This window comes from Octopus bimaculoides, chromosome 1 (assembly GCF_001194135.2).
Source record: "Octopus bimaculoides isolate UCB-OBI-ISO-001 chromosome 1, ASM119413v2, whole genome shotgun sequence".
Classification (NCBI taxonomy): Eukaryota; Metazoa; Mollusca; class Cephalopoda; order Octopoda; family Octopodidae; genus Octopus; species Octopus bimaculoides.
The window spans coordinates 182570614-182583063 of NC_068981.1; the positions used below are offsets into that span (position 1 = coordinate 182570614).

At 36.5% G+C, this 12450-nt stretch overlaps 1 protein-coding gene across 1 annotated transcript in view; it reads left to right on the plus strand.

Annotated features, from left to right (window-relative positions):
* Positions 1–12450, plus strand: part of LOC106884441 (acyl-coenzyme A thioesterase 8) — a 20205-nt gene that overhangs the window by 3503 nt on the left and 4252 nt on the right. The window contains exons 2-4 of the mRNA XM_052973139.1: positions 6263–6402; positions 8954–9176; positions 11647–11789. Of these exons, the coding sequence (XP_052829099.1) occupies positions 6263–6402; positions 8954–9176; positions 11647–11789 (506 nt within the window). The remainder of the gene's footprint in view (positions 1–6262; positions 6403–8953; positions 9177–11646; positions 11790–12450) is intronic.

The window sequence follows — 12450 nt, forward strand, 5'->3', positions numbered from 1 at the left end:
GTGTATGTGCCACCAAGAGAAACTTCTAGGTTGTAAAATGAAATACTAGAAATAGCAACCAAATCATCCCTAAATTTAGCTATATCTGATGATAGGTAAAAGAAAGCAAATCTCCCTAAACTTTTCCTTATTTCGCAAGTATCAAGAGCAAAAATAGAGATTCTCTCTTTTCATGTGAAGGTAGGATTCATGTACGTTTATCTAAAGTGCAGGCCCTGAATTAAATCTTTGCCTACTAAGAGACATGGACAAGCTTCTCAGTGAATCACTGTTCATTTTCTAAATTGACTTTAGAAACATCATCACTTTGATTTAGCTATTACCTTTTCAATTTATCATCATCCAGTCATTGAACTGCGGCCATGCCATTGCTTTCAAGGATTTCGTCAAACAAGTCAACTCCAGTATTTATTTATTTTGTATTTTAAGCCTTGTATTTATTGTATCAGGGTTGTAAACGAGCTAAACAGCAATTGTCGAGCTGTAAAGAAAGGTAAAACACACACACACACACACACACACACACACACACACACACACACACACACACACAATAGGCCTCTTTCAATGTGCATCTATCAAATTCACTTGCAAGACTTTGGACGAACTAGGGCTATAGTAGAAGATATTCGCCCAGAGTACCATGCAGTAGAATTGAACCCAAGATCACATGCTTGGGAAGCAAGCTCTTTAACCACACAGCCACACCTGTGCCTATAGTGAATAAAAGATCGTCATTGTAGGAGTTACTGTTTATTTTCCTTCTGTTTATATGTATTATATAAGCACCTCTTTATCTATGTTTGTCTTTTTCGATAATAGATAAGTTTGGTTTTTGTACAAATAAAACTATAGCATAAGCTCTCATGAACAAGCAGTTTCCTTTCAGCTAAAGTCTTTTTTTTTTCTTCTTATTTTTCCTTTGCATTGTTAATAAAAATATATTTTGCTTAACTCCATAGCATTCAGATTACTCTGTGGAATGTAATGCTTATTTATTCAAATTGGTTTGAATAAATCATTCATTATCTCGTAGCTTCAAAATTCCTATGATGTGATAGTATATTTTTAGAATGACATTGTAGGGTTCTTTTATTCTTTTATGAAGGAATAAAGGAATATATTAGGTGTTAGAAAATCTCAATAAGAGATGAAAGTAGTAACTATACTAAGAAATAATGTTTATCATCACATCAATATCGCTGTTTGACGTTACTACTGTTTTAACCTCAGGCAGATCCTCCACCAACTGGTTACTGGTGCAAGGGAAGGGCATAAAATATACAGGGTGCATGTTGCACCAGTAGCCAGGTGGCAGAGAATCTGCCTGGCGTTAAAACGGTAGTAATGTCAAACAGCCGTATTGATGTGGTGATAAACATTAGTTCGTGTATTAGGTTTGATGTAAGAAATCTAACTTTATGAAAAATAAAAAGCAAAATATTGACACAGGCATAGTTGTGTGGTTGAGAAGCTTGTTTTCCATTCATGTGGTTTCAGGTTCAGTCCCACTGTGCAGCACCTTGAACAAGTGTCTTTTACTATAGCCCCAGGCTGACCAAAGCTTTCTGAATGAAGTTAGTAAACAGAAACTGTGCAGAAGTCCATTATGTGTATGTGTGTTGTCATTCTGTCATTCTTCAACCACCAATTGACAACTGGTGTTGGTTCGTTTACATCCTTAGTGGTTTGGTAAAAGAAATGAATAGAATAGGTACAGATTTCTTTAAGGTGATGTCCAAGCATAGCTGCAGTCCAATGACTGAAACAAGTAAATAATAGAAAAGGTAATAAATATAAATTTTTTAAAAAATTAATGTCTTTATTGCAGCTGTAACAGTTGAGTAAAATTAACACCTATCTCCTTAATTTGAAATTCCAGACACCTAAATTATTAGATAAGATTACATAGCTAAGTTATGTAACAGTAGTATAGGCCACTAATATTTCAACTTACAGTGACTGGTGTTAGAAATAACACCAAATCTTCCTCAAATCATGCTCCATTGTGTTGCAAAAGGGAAGGTCATAAAATAATCCAGTCTACTAAAGGCGCAAGGCCTGAAATTTGGTAGTGGAGGGCTAGTTGATTACATTAGTCCCAGTACTCAACTGGTACTTATTTTAGCAATTTTGAAAGGGTTAACCTCAGTTCAATTCTAGCAATTCTGAAAAGGTTAACCTTAGCTCAATTTTAGCAATTCTGAAAGGGTTAACCTCTGCTTAAATTTTAGCAATTCTGAAAGGGTTGACATCAGCTCAAATTTTAGCAATTCTGAAAGGGTTGACATCAGCTCAAATTTTAGCAATTCTGAAAAGGTTGACCTCAGCTCAATTTCAGAAATTCTGAAAGGGGTGACCTCAGCTCAACTTCAACTCTGAATGTAAAGCTGAAAGGATTGCAGTTAAGTACTTTCTCTGTCATGCTAATAATTCTGTCAGCTGTTCTAAGGTCGTTAGATAATCTAGGTTTAGATGCTCTGCCACCCCCACCCCCAACACCCCCTACAAGAGAGAGAGGGTGAGAGAAGCTGGTTACAGCTAGAATGTGGGTTGACTTGGTGCTAAGCAACTTCATGAAGTTTCAAGTGATTAAACAACACTCAACCCAATCAGTAACAGGCTGTTGTCAAGATTACTGTGAGGGAGGAATAGCAGTCAAAAAGTAGGACAGCAATGAATTTAGATAAGGACTAACAGACATTTCCTAGCAAAAAGAACACATAATAAAATGTGCACGTGTATGTTGAAGGATGTGTCTAACATGATGTAGTAAGTTATAGATTTTTAGTTCATTATAATTATACCTTTAAGTGAAGTGAAAAATAATAATTAATGATTAATTCTAGTTGAGAAGTGCAAATCTAAATTAAGAATTGAATGGATGTTTGCAGAGGGAAATTATTCTGGCTTTCAGCAAATACAATGACAGCTCTGAACATTAGACCTCCCTCCCTCCCACCTCAGTGAAGCAAAATCTTAATATCTCTCAGGTACCTAGGTAGTTATCTTTGTACATTCCATAAGATCCTAGCTCTGCCCTTATTTAATTTTTAATTTAGATTTTAGAGTTACCTCCCCTATCTTTAGTAACCATTAATCACACTGGACAACAAAGATTTTGCTACTGGGGTAGAAAACGTGTTTTAGACTAAATCGAAGATGCTGATTCCGAATCCGCACTCGGAATTGTTCTAGCACGCCAGGATTTTGAGTTATGCGCATGCGCAAGTTTATAACTATACTTTCGGCTAGATGTAGGCTGTATACTAAAATTTGTTAAAATGATAGCAGTTTTGATTAAAAATTAAAGAAATAACAACAATAAAACAAATGATGAGAAAGTTCATTAGTTAGTTTAGCAAGCGATGGTGCTGACGTATTGTGTGCAAACGCCAAATACATCAGTTTGTTCTTGGTGTCGTTTGCACTGCTGTCATGTGTGGTATGTATATCTCTCACTCTGCGTGATTACTGTTTTAACTGTTCATTATGTTAGATCATGAATAGGGGAGGCTGTGTGTGGATCACCCAGACAATTTTTGTTATGTCTGTGGAAAATTTGCCGCCTGAGCAAGCACCCCAAAAGTGGAGAGAAGTCTCACCTGGAGAGAGCGCAACTGGAGATTGAGAAAAGTCTGTATCAGTCTCATGAAAAGGCGAGAGCAGATAAGGAAGCTTGGGTTTCAGAAAATATCAAGTCGAGCCTTAAAGCTTTCTTTAAGTTTGCCAAAGAAATAGCCTCAGTATGCCACAAGATAGGACACCTCTTCCAAAAGGACACCTCTTCCAAAACGATGGCTCACTCACAGGAAACCCCATGAGGATAAGTGAAATACTGAACGAACAGTTCCAAAGTGTGTTCACTACACTTCTGGGATGCAGGCAAGTGAACAAACCAGCAGAATTCTTTGCCATTTTACCTGTAACCAAAGAGGCAAAAATTGATTACATCAACATTGAAGAAGAAGATGTAATACTGGCCATAGATGAGGTTGACACAAACTCAGCTGCTGGCTCTGATGGATTTCCAGTGGTCCTTCTCAAATCATGCAAACAAGCCCTTGCAAAACCACTGCAGCTTCTCTTTTAGAACTTTCTTGCAAGTGGTAAAGCTCCCAGACAAACTGAAGGAAGGGATAATATGCCTTATCCATAAGGGAGGAAGCAGAGCAGATGCTAAAATTTATAGGCCTATCTCTCTGACCTCACACATCAGTAAAATCAGAGAATGAATAGTCTGGATGAAACTAATTGCGTTCCTTGAAGAAAATAACACCCAGTGTGAATTTCGATCAGGATTTCAATCAGGTAGAAGCTGTCTAATGCAACTTCAGAAACACTACGACTGGGTGTTAAAACAGTAGCTGAATGACCCAGGCATGAATGTGATATATTTCGACTTTGCAAAAGCCTTTGACAATGTCGACCATGGTATGGTATGTTACAAACTGCATGATCTCAGCATAGGCAGAAAACTTGGAGAGTGGCTGCATGACTTTCTAAACGATAGACATCAGGCAGTGGTGGCCAATGGAGCCACCTCCAAGGAAACACAAATAGCAAGTGGTGTTCCACAGGGCACTGTCTTAGGGCCACTGCTATTTATAGTGACCCTTTCAGACATGCCCTCAGCTGCTAGCTATGCAGATGACACAAAAGTCTCTCAGACAATACAAAATCCTGGGAATATTCTTTTCTATTCTAGGGGACAAGGACTGAAATTTTTGAAGAGTGGTGGTGGGGCAGTTGATTAGATCAACCCCAGTATGCAACTGGTACTTGATTTATCGAACCTGAAAGGATGAAAGGCAAAGTCAACCTCGGCAGAACTCAAACTCAGAATGTAAAGACAGGCGAAATACCTATTTCTTTATTGCCCACAAGGGGCTAAACATAGAGGGGACAAACAAGGCGATTAAGTCTATTACATCGACCCCAGTGCGTAACTGGTACTTAATTTATCGACCCCGAAAGGATGAAAGGCAAAGTCGACCTTGGCGGAATTTGAACTCAGAACATAACGGCAGACGAAATACCGTTAAGCATTTCACCTGGCATGTAACATTTCTGCCAGCTCGCCACCTTAAAATCCTGGAAATATTTCACATCTGCATCAGGAGTTGGATGCGATATACAGGTGGGATGAGGACAGCAACATGCAGTTTAAGGCAGAAAAATTAGCACACAAAGCTAAACGACATGCAGACAGGATACTGGCCCAGGAGGAACTGAAATCCTTCAATCAATATCAGTGTGTGACCTGGGCATTGACATGAGCAATGATGCATCTTTTCAAGTGCATATTACTAATTTGATAATAAAATGCAGACGGCTAGCTAGATGGATCCTCCAGACTTTCAAAACAAGAGAAAAGGAGACATTGATCATCCTTTGGAGGACATACGTGCTTAGCAGCTTGGGCCAACTATGGTCACTACACGATATAAAATTCATGGCAGAACTCAAAGCAATCCAACGAAGCTACACTAAGAAAATCATCTCAATGCAACGTATCAGCTACTAGGAAAGACTGAAAGAATTAAAAAAATTTTTCCTAGAATGAAGGCAAGAAAGATATGCAGTGATATACATTGAGAAAATCCTTGAAGGCCTTGTACCAAAATATGGCATTGAAAGTTACTCAAACTGCATAGTGCCAAAGATCCCAGCATCACCATCAAAATACAGGACCAGATACTGCAACATGTGTGTGTGTGTGTAAAATTGCTAAATATAATTTACAGTAAAAATTTCATTTCATTAAAATACTGGGGAATTCAGAGCTCACTTCAGTTTGCCTGTGGTTAGCCACTTCTGACTGTCACTCACAGCCATTTGTTGTTGTACCCTTCTTTCCCTAGTGTCTTCAGAGCAAAGCCTTTAAATTTTTGTCTGCCTACTTTAGGATCTATCACGACCACCCACTGCCAATTCATCTGTTATTTTACCCTTCTTTGCTTAGTGTGACCGACAGAGACACACTAAGCATTTTATTATTATAGATAAATGTATTAAACTGACATTGAATTGTATGTCATATATTTCACAATAATTATGTTCAAACCTCTGCTATAGGCTTCAACTTTGACCCAATTTTCAATTGTTTTGATTCTCAAGTTTGGGCCAGTTTCACCTAATTCACCTGATTCCCTTCTTTGTTGTATTATTGTTAGAAATATTGTAATCATTTTATGAGCTAATTTAATTTAGCATGAATTTTTCTTTTCTTTATATTGGATCATATTATTTTCTACCTCAGAGGTAACAAGCTATATATACATAATTCAAGATCTATAGCTTTTGGTGGTCTCCTCCTTGGCCAAGCTGCAAATGCTGCATGTCAGAATTTATCACAGAATCTCTACATCCACAGTCTCCACAATTACTTTATCAATGCAGGTAAGTTAATGGTTTTTAAAACCAGCATTAGTTGTTTTCATTTCCTGGAGTTGATTTTATTTTGATTTGTTTTTAGTTACCATGTTTATTTTATTTGAGCTTAAGTTTATTTAATTTGTGACAAAGACAACAACAACAAAACAAATGTAAATTTTTCTTGTCTGTTAGGAGAGTCAGAGAAAGAGAAGCAGTTTGACTCTCAGAGTCGTTAGATCGCTGTGGTTGTTGATCAGTTTGAGCTTCTGTAGTAAAACATACAAAAGGGAAAATGTAGGAATTCCAGTAGATTGCATTTTGAAGAAGGATTGGGCAAAACAATTTTATGCAGGATCTGAAAGTGGTACATAGTAAGGGTGATAAGATGTGAATAGACACTCTATGCTCAACTCTCAGAATTGGGAATGAATTTCTAGAGTCATTTTGGTCACCAAGAATCAGACTTTCAATAGCTGAATATGCTGACATCTGTCGTTCTCGCCATTGGAAATGTAATGAACCCGAGGTTTGGCCCATTAGAAACATGTAACCAATGAAGCCATCATCCGGCCTGCTGCTTTTCCATATCACCTGTTTCCTGATCTCTTGCATACTATGTCATATCTTTACTGATTTCAACTAGTTTTCTTAAAACAAGCCCCTGTTATGTTGACATTCATCATTTTATACTCGTTCTATATAATCAGTCTATAATTATTAGTGAGAGAAGCAGTATTAATACCAAAGAGCAATCTTTATATCCAACTTAAGGTGGATGTTCTGTTAGAATGCTGAATACTGCATTATTTGCTTTGAGAGGATCTCATCTGGATGTGTGGTGCATAAAAGCACACATTTTCATATTGTTGGCAAATGAGAATCATCTGCTGTGGATCATGTGATTTTGATGTGTCCCATCTCCTCAGTGGCACATGTCCACTAGCTGCATTACCAATCAAATTTCACTGCCAGCAATATATAGAAGTTCAGTGACTTTTCAGGCACTGATGTCACAAATAGCCAGCAGGCTTATTAAAACATAATTATTAAATGACAGAAGCAGTAATAATACCAAAAGACAATCTTTATTTCTGAAAAGTCACTGGAATTCTCTATATTGACAGTGAGATTTGGCTGGTATGTGGCTTGCGGATGTCTGCTTCTGATGAGACAAGATATATTGAAATCACTTGATCTGTTAGTTCCAGTGCTCATAGCAGATGGCTCTCTTCTGCCAAAAATATGTTTTTATGCACCATGCATCCATATAAGACGTCCTCTCACAACAGATACTGCAGTATTTAGCATTCTAACAAAGCATCCATATTAAGTTGGATATAAAGATTGCCCCTCATAATCAGTTTGTATTTTGAGTATTCTCACAGAACAGTTTGCACAAATGAATGCATAATCTGGATCTACTTTGACTTTTATTTAACCTCCATCATCCCTAGTTTGCCATGTATTCATGTATTGTATGTACACACACACACAGGTTGTGTTCTATTATTTTCAAGTACACATCATTTTATATTAGCATTTAGTCATTCTATATTTATGTATCTACGTATGCTTATATTTGTTGGTGCACATTCATGTACATATATTTGTTTATGCATGAGTATGCATCTATAAGAACGTATGTGTCTATTCAGGACCTCTCCCTCAGAGTGAAAGACAAATTGCATGATGCTTGTGTATGAACAGTTATGCTATATGGTCATGAAATGTGGGCTGTAAATGCAGAGGACGTGTGAAGATTTGAAAGAAATGAAGTTTGCATGCTTGACTGGACATGTCTTTGCATGCAAAGACATGTCAAATGTCACCATCATCTCAGCTTTGCACAAGTAGTACCAAACATGGACTGTAAAGATTTTCACTCAAACACATACATATATTCCTACAACTGCTTCCTGCAATTTCCATCTACTAAATTTACTCATAAGGCATTGGTCAGCTTGGTATATACTAGAAGGTACTTTCCCAAGGTGGTGCTGTGCTGTGGGACTGAACCCAAAGCTACATGGTTACAATGAGAGTTATATTTGTAATTCAAAGGGCAAATTTTGTTACATTCTGAGTCATACTGAATCCCCTGTGAACTACTTTAACAGTATACATTTCTGTGGAATGCTCAGCCACTTGCATATTAATTTCATGAGCAGGCTGTTCCATTGATCGGATCAAATGGAAGACTCGTCAGCAAGTTGTAAGGAAATAGGCATTGCTAGCATTCTTCAGAATAAACTTTGTTTTAATAGTGAGAGAAAATTGGTCAGTTTTATGAAAATGCTGAAATACATTTATTTAACCTTTCAGAATTTAAATCAGCCATATCCGTCCTAAGTATTCTACTTTGTTTTATGTTCAAACCAACCAGGTCTGACCTTTCATACCTTCTCTACAATGCCATTTAAAAAATAAACAATCAGATCAAAATCTCAAGGCTGCAAGATAATTGCATGATTAATTGAAAACAATGTGAATAAATAATCATAACATTTGACAGGATAGTCTGAATGCTTAAGGGTTAAACATGCTCAAGTTAGTTTCAATTGTTATTTCCTACCAGGACAGCAAGTACCACTAATTTTCAAGGTAGCAAATGAGCGTGAAGGTAAAGCCTACTGTAACAAAACTGTCTGTGCCACTCAGAACGAGAAAACTGTAGTAAAAATGCAAATTTCTTTCAAAATCAAAGAAGATAGCTGTATTGAACACCAATGGAAAATGCCAGAATGTCTTCCACCTGAAGACCTTCTTCCTGCAAATAAAATTTTTGAAGCCAAAATGAGGTTTGATATACCACCTTTTTCTCCCTCTCGCTTAACTTAAATTTTAATGGTTTTCATGTGATATGGGATAGCTGTAGACCAGAGGTTCTCAACCTGGGTTCATATGACCCTTGGGGGTCCACAAGGTTTTGTTGTTAAAATTTATGTGCAGTAAACTGGTTATACTTCTACAAAGCATAAAATATTTTAATAATTTTTTTCATATAGTTCTTAATAATATTTGATTATAAAAATATAATAAAACTTTTTTAGACATTGAATATCTATGACAGTCCAGAGGTAAAAAATGGTTGAGAACCATTGCTTTGGATCATCAGTTTTAGAGAGGAAAAAATATGCTTTACTTTATTCAGTGTCAGTAAAAAAGAATGTTCATAATATTTCTTTCTATTATTGGTGCAAGACCTGAAATTTTTGGGGAACAAGATAGTTGATTACAGCAACCCCAATACTCAACTGACGCTTATTTTATCAACCCCAAAAGGATGAAAGGCAAAGTTGACCTCAGTGAGATTTGAACTCAGAATGTAATGCTGGTAAGCATTTTGTCTGGCATGCTAATGATTCTACCAGCTCGACACATTAAGAATGTTCATAATAGTGGTTTCAAATTTTGGCACAAGGGGAGTGGAGTAAGCTGATTACATCGACCCCAGTGCTCAACTGGTACTTTATTTTATTGACCTCAAAAGGATGAAAGGCAAAGTCGACCTCGATGGAATTTGAACCCAAAAAGACAAAATGCCACTAAGCCTCTTGCTACCTTAATTATAATAAGATTAAACAGTATAAAGTTAATTAATACTCATCAACAGAAGCTAGTAGTAGAAATGATTTTAAAAATAATAGATTTCATTTGTAAAAATAATGATAAAATTTTGCTGTGATGCAAATTTCACAATTGCTGAAATAGATGCAAAGAAAACACTTAGCATGCATTTTTCAGTGACAGCTAATTCATTCATACTACAAACATTGGATTAACCAATTGATGACAGTGAATTGGCAGAATAAATCTTTAATTATTTTTAATATTAAACAAAGTTAAGGCAGCGAGCTGGCAAAATGCTTCGCTGTATTTTGTCCATTTTTATGTTTGAATTCAAATTCTGCTGAGGTCAACTTTGCTTTTCAGGCTTTCAGGGGTTGATAAAATAAGTACCAGTTGAACACTGGGGTTGATATTATCAACTTATCCCCTCCCCCAAAATTGTTGGCCTTGTGCCAAAATTTGAAACTATTATGATTATTATTATTATTATTATTATTATTATTATTACAACAGTTCTATATTTAAGAGATGTGCCCACAGGCATATAGCATAGTGGTTTAGAGCATGGGCTACTAACCTCAAGATTCCGAGTTCAATTCCAGGCAGTGACCTGAATAATAATAATGATAATAATAGTAACAACATTGAAAAATACCTTAGGAATGAGAACCCAGGTTCAAAATTTTCCCAAGACACCTGATGAAGGCTGGAGGGTATATCAGCCAAAACGTGTTAACAACAAACAAGATGAAGACAAATATCTGTCAAATGTAAATAATGTATTATTATTATTATTATTATTAAGGCAAACTGAAGGCAGCGAGCTAGCAGAATCATTAGCATGCTGAACGAAATGCTTAGCAGTATTTCGCCAGTTGCCATGTTCTGAGTTCAAATTCCGCCGAGGTTGACTTTACCTTTCATCCTTTTAGGGGTCGATAAATTAAGTACCAGTGAAAAACTAGGGTCGATGTAATTGAGTAGTTCCCTCCCCTGAAATTTCAGGCTTTGTGCCTATAGTAGAAATGATTATTATTAAGGCAAACTGGTGGAATCATTAGCATGCTTAGGCATTTTGCCCGTCTTTATGTTGTGAATTCAAATTCTGCCAAGGTTGACTTTGCATTTCAGCCTTTCGGGGTCAATAAAATAAGTACCAGTTGAACATTGGGGTTGATCTAACCAACTTACCTCTTCCCCTGAAATTGCTGGCCTTGTACCAAAATTTGAAATCAATATTAAACAAACTTCTTAAAATGTCTTTATTATTTTTAACGGGCTACCTTAACCCCTTGAGTCCTGACCTCCTGAACCTGATTTGACCATATACTTGGCTTCCAGATACACTCCACCGGTAGAAAGTTACTCTCTTGTGTGTTGGAGAGTAACTTTCTAGGTGCAATCCCATGGTCAGTCATGACCAAAGGGGGTCTCAACATATATATGTGTATATACGATGGGCTTCTTTCAGTTTTTGTCTGCCAAGTCCACTGAGAAGGCTTTGGTTGGTCCAAGGCTATAGCAGAAGACATTTGCCCAAGGTGCCATTGAACCTGGAATCATGGGCTTATTGAGAAAAATTAGCCATTCACCAGTAAACCGGTGTTACGGGCTCAAAGGGTTAATATTGCTATTGTTAAGAAATCATATTTAAAATATTTTAAAATATGTTTTTCTCTCTCAAATCTGCTACTGAAGGGATGAAAAGTATCAACATTTGAAAAGCCGTCTTCCGATAGATCCTACAGTAGAATTTCGACCAGTGGATCCTGAAGAAATGCTGAGAACTAAAACCTTACCACCGAGAAGACTAACCTGGGTGAAACAAATAGAAGATATGAGTAAGTTTAACCTTGTCTTATATTCTATGAACACAAACAATAAAATATTTGAAATGAAAGAAAACCACTTATAGCCACTCTTTAAGCATGTGACATTTTATCTTGTATCAGTCATTAGACTACGGCTATGCTGGGGCACTGCCTTGACTTTTTATTGAACAAATCAACCCCATTACTTTTTTTTTTAAACTTGATACTTATTCTATCAGTTTCTTTAGCCAAGCTGCTAATTTACAGGGATGTAAACACACCAACAGTGGTTATGGAGGACAAAAACACACATATGTAAACTTACTTGGAAATGGATGCATCACATTCAATTAAATAATAAATAATATATATATATATATATATATATTAATATTTCTAGATCTCTCTAAATGAGACTTCGGCAGCTGTACTGGATATTAATAGTTATCGCCAAGCTAATATGGCAGCCCAGCATTCATCTTATTTTCTTGGACTGCCATGTTAGCTTGGCGATAACTATTAATAATATATATATATACATGTATATATGGGTACAGGATATTACCAACGGTGCAAACAACATTAAATATGTAAACAAGAAAAAAATGGAAAACAGGACAAATAAACACAGAGAAAGGGCCCTTCATTAGTTGTCGGCTGTGTGTGTGTGTGTGTGTGTGTGTGTGTGTGT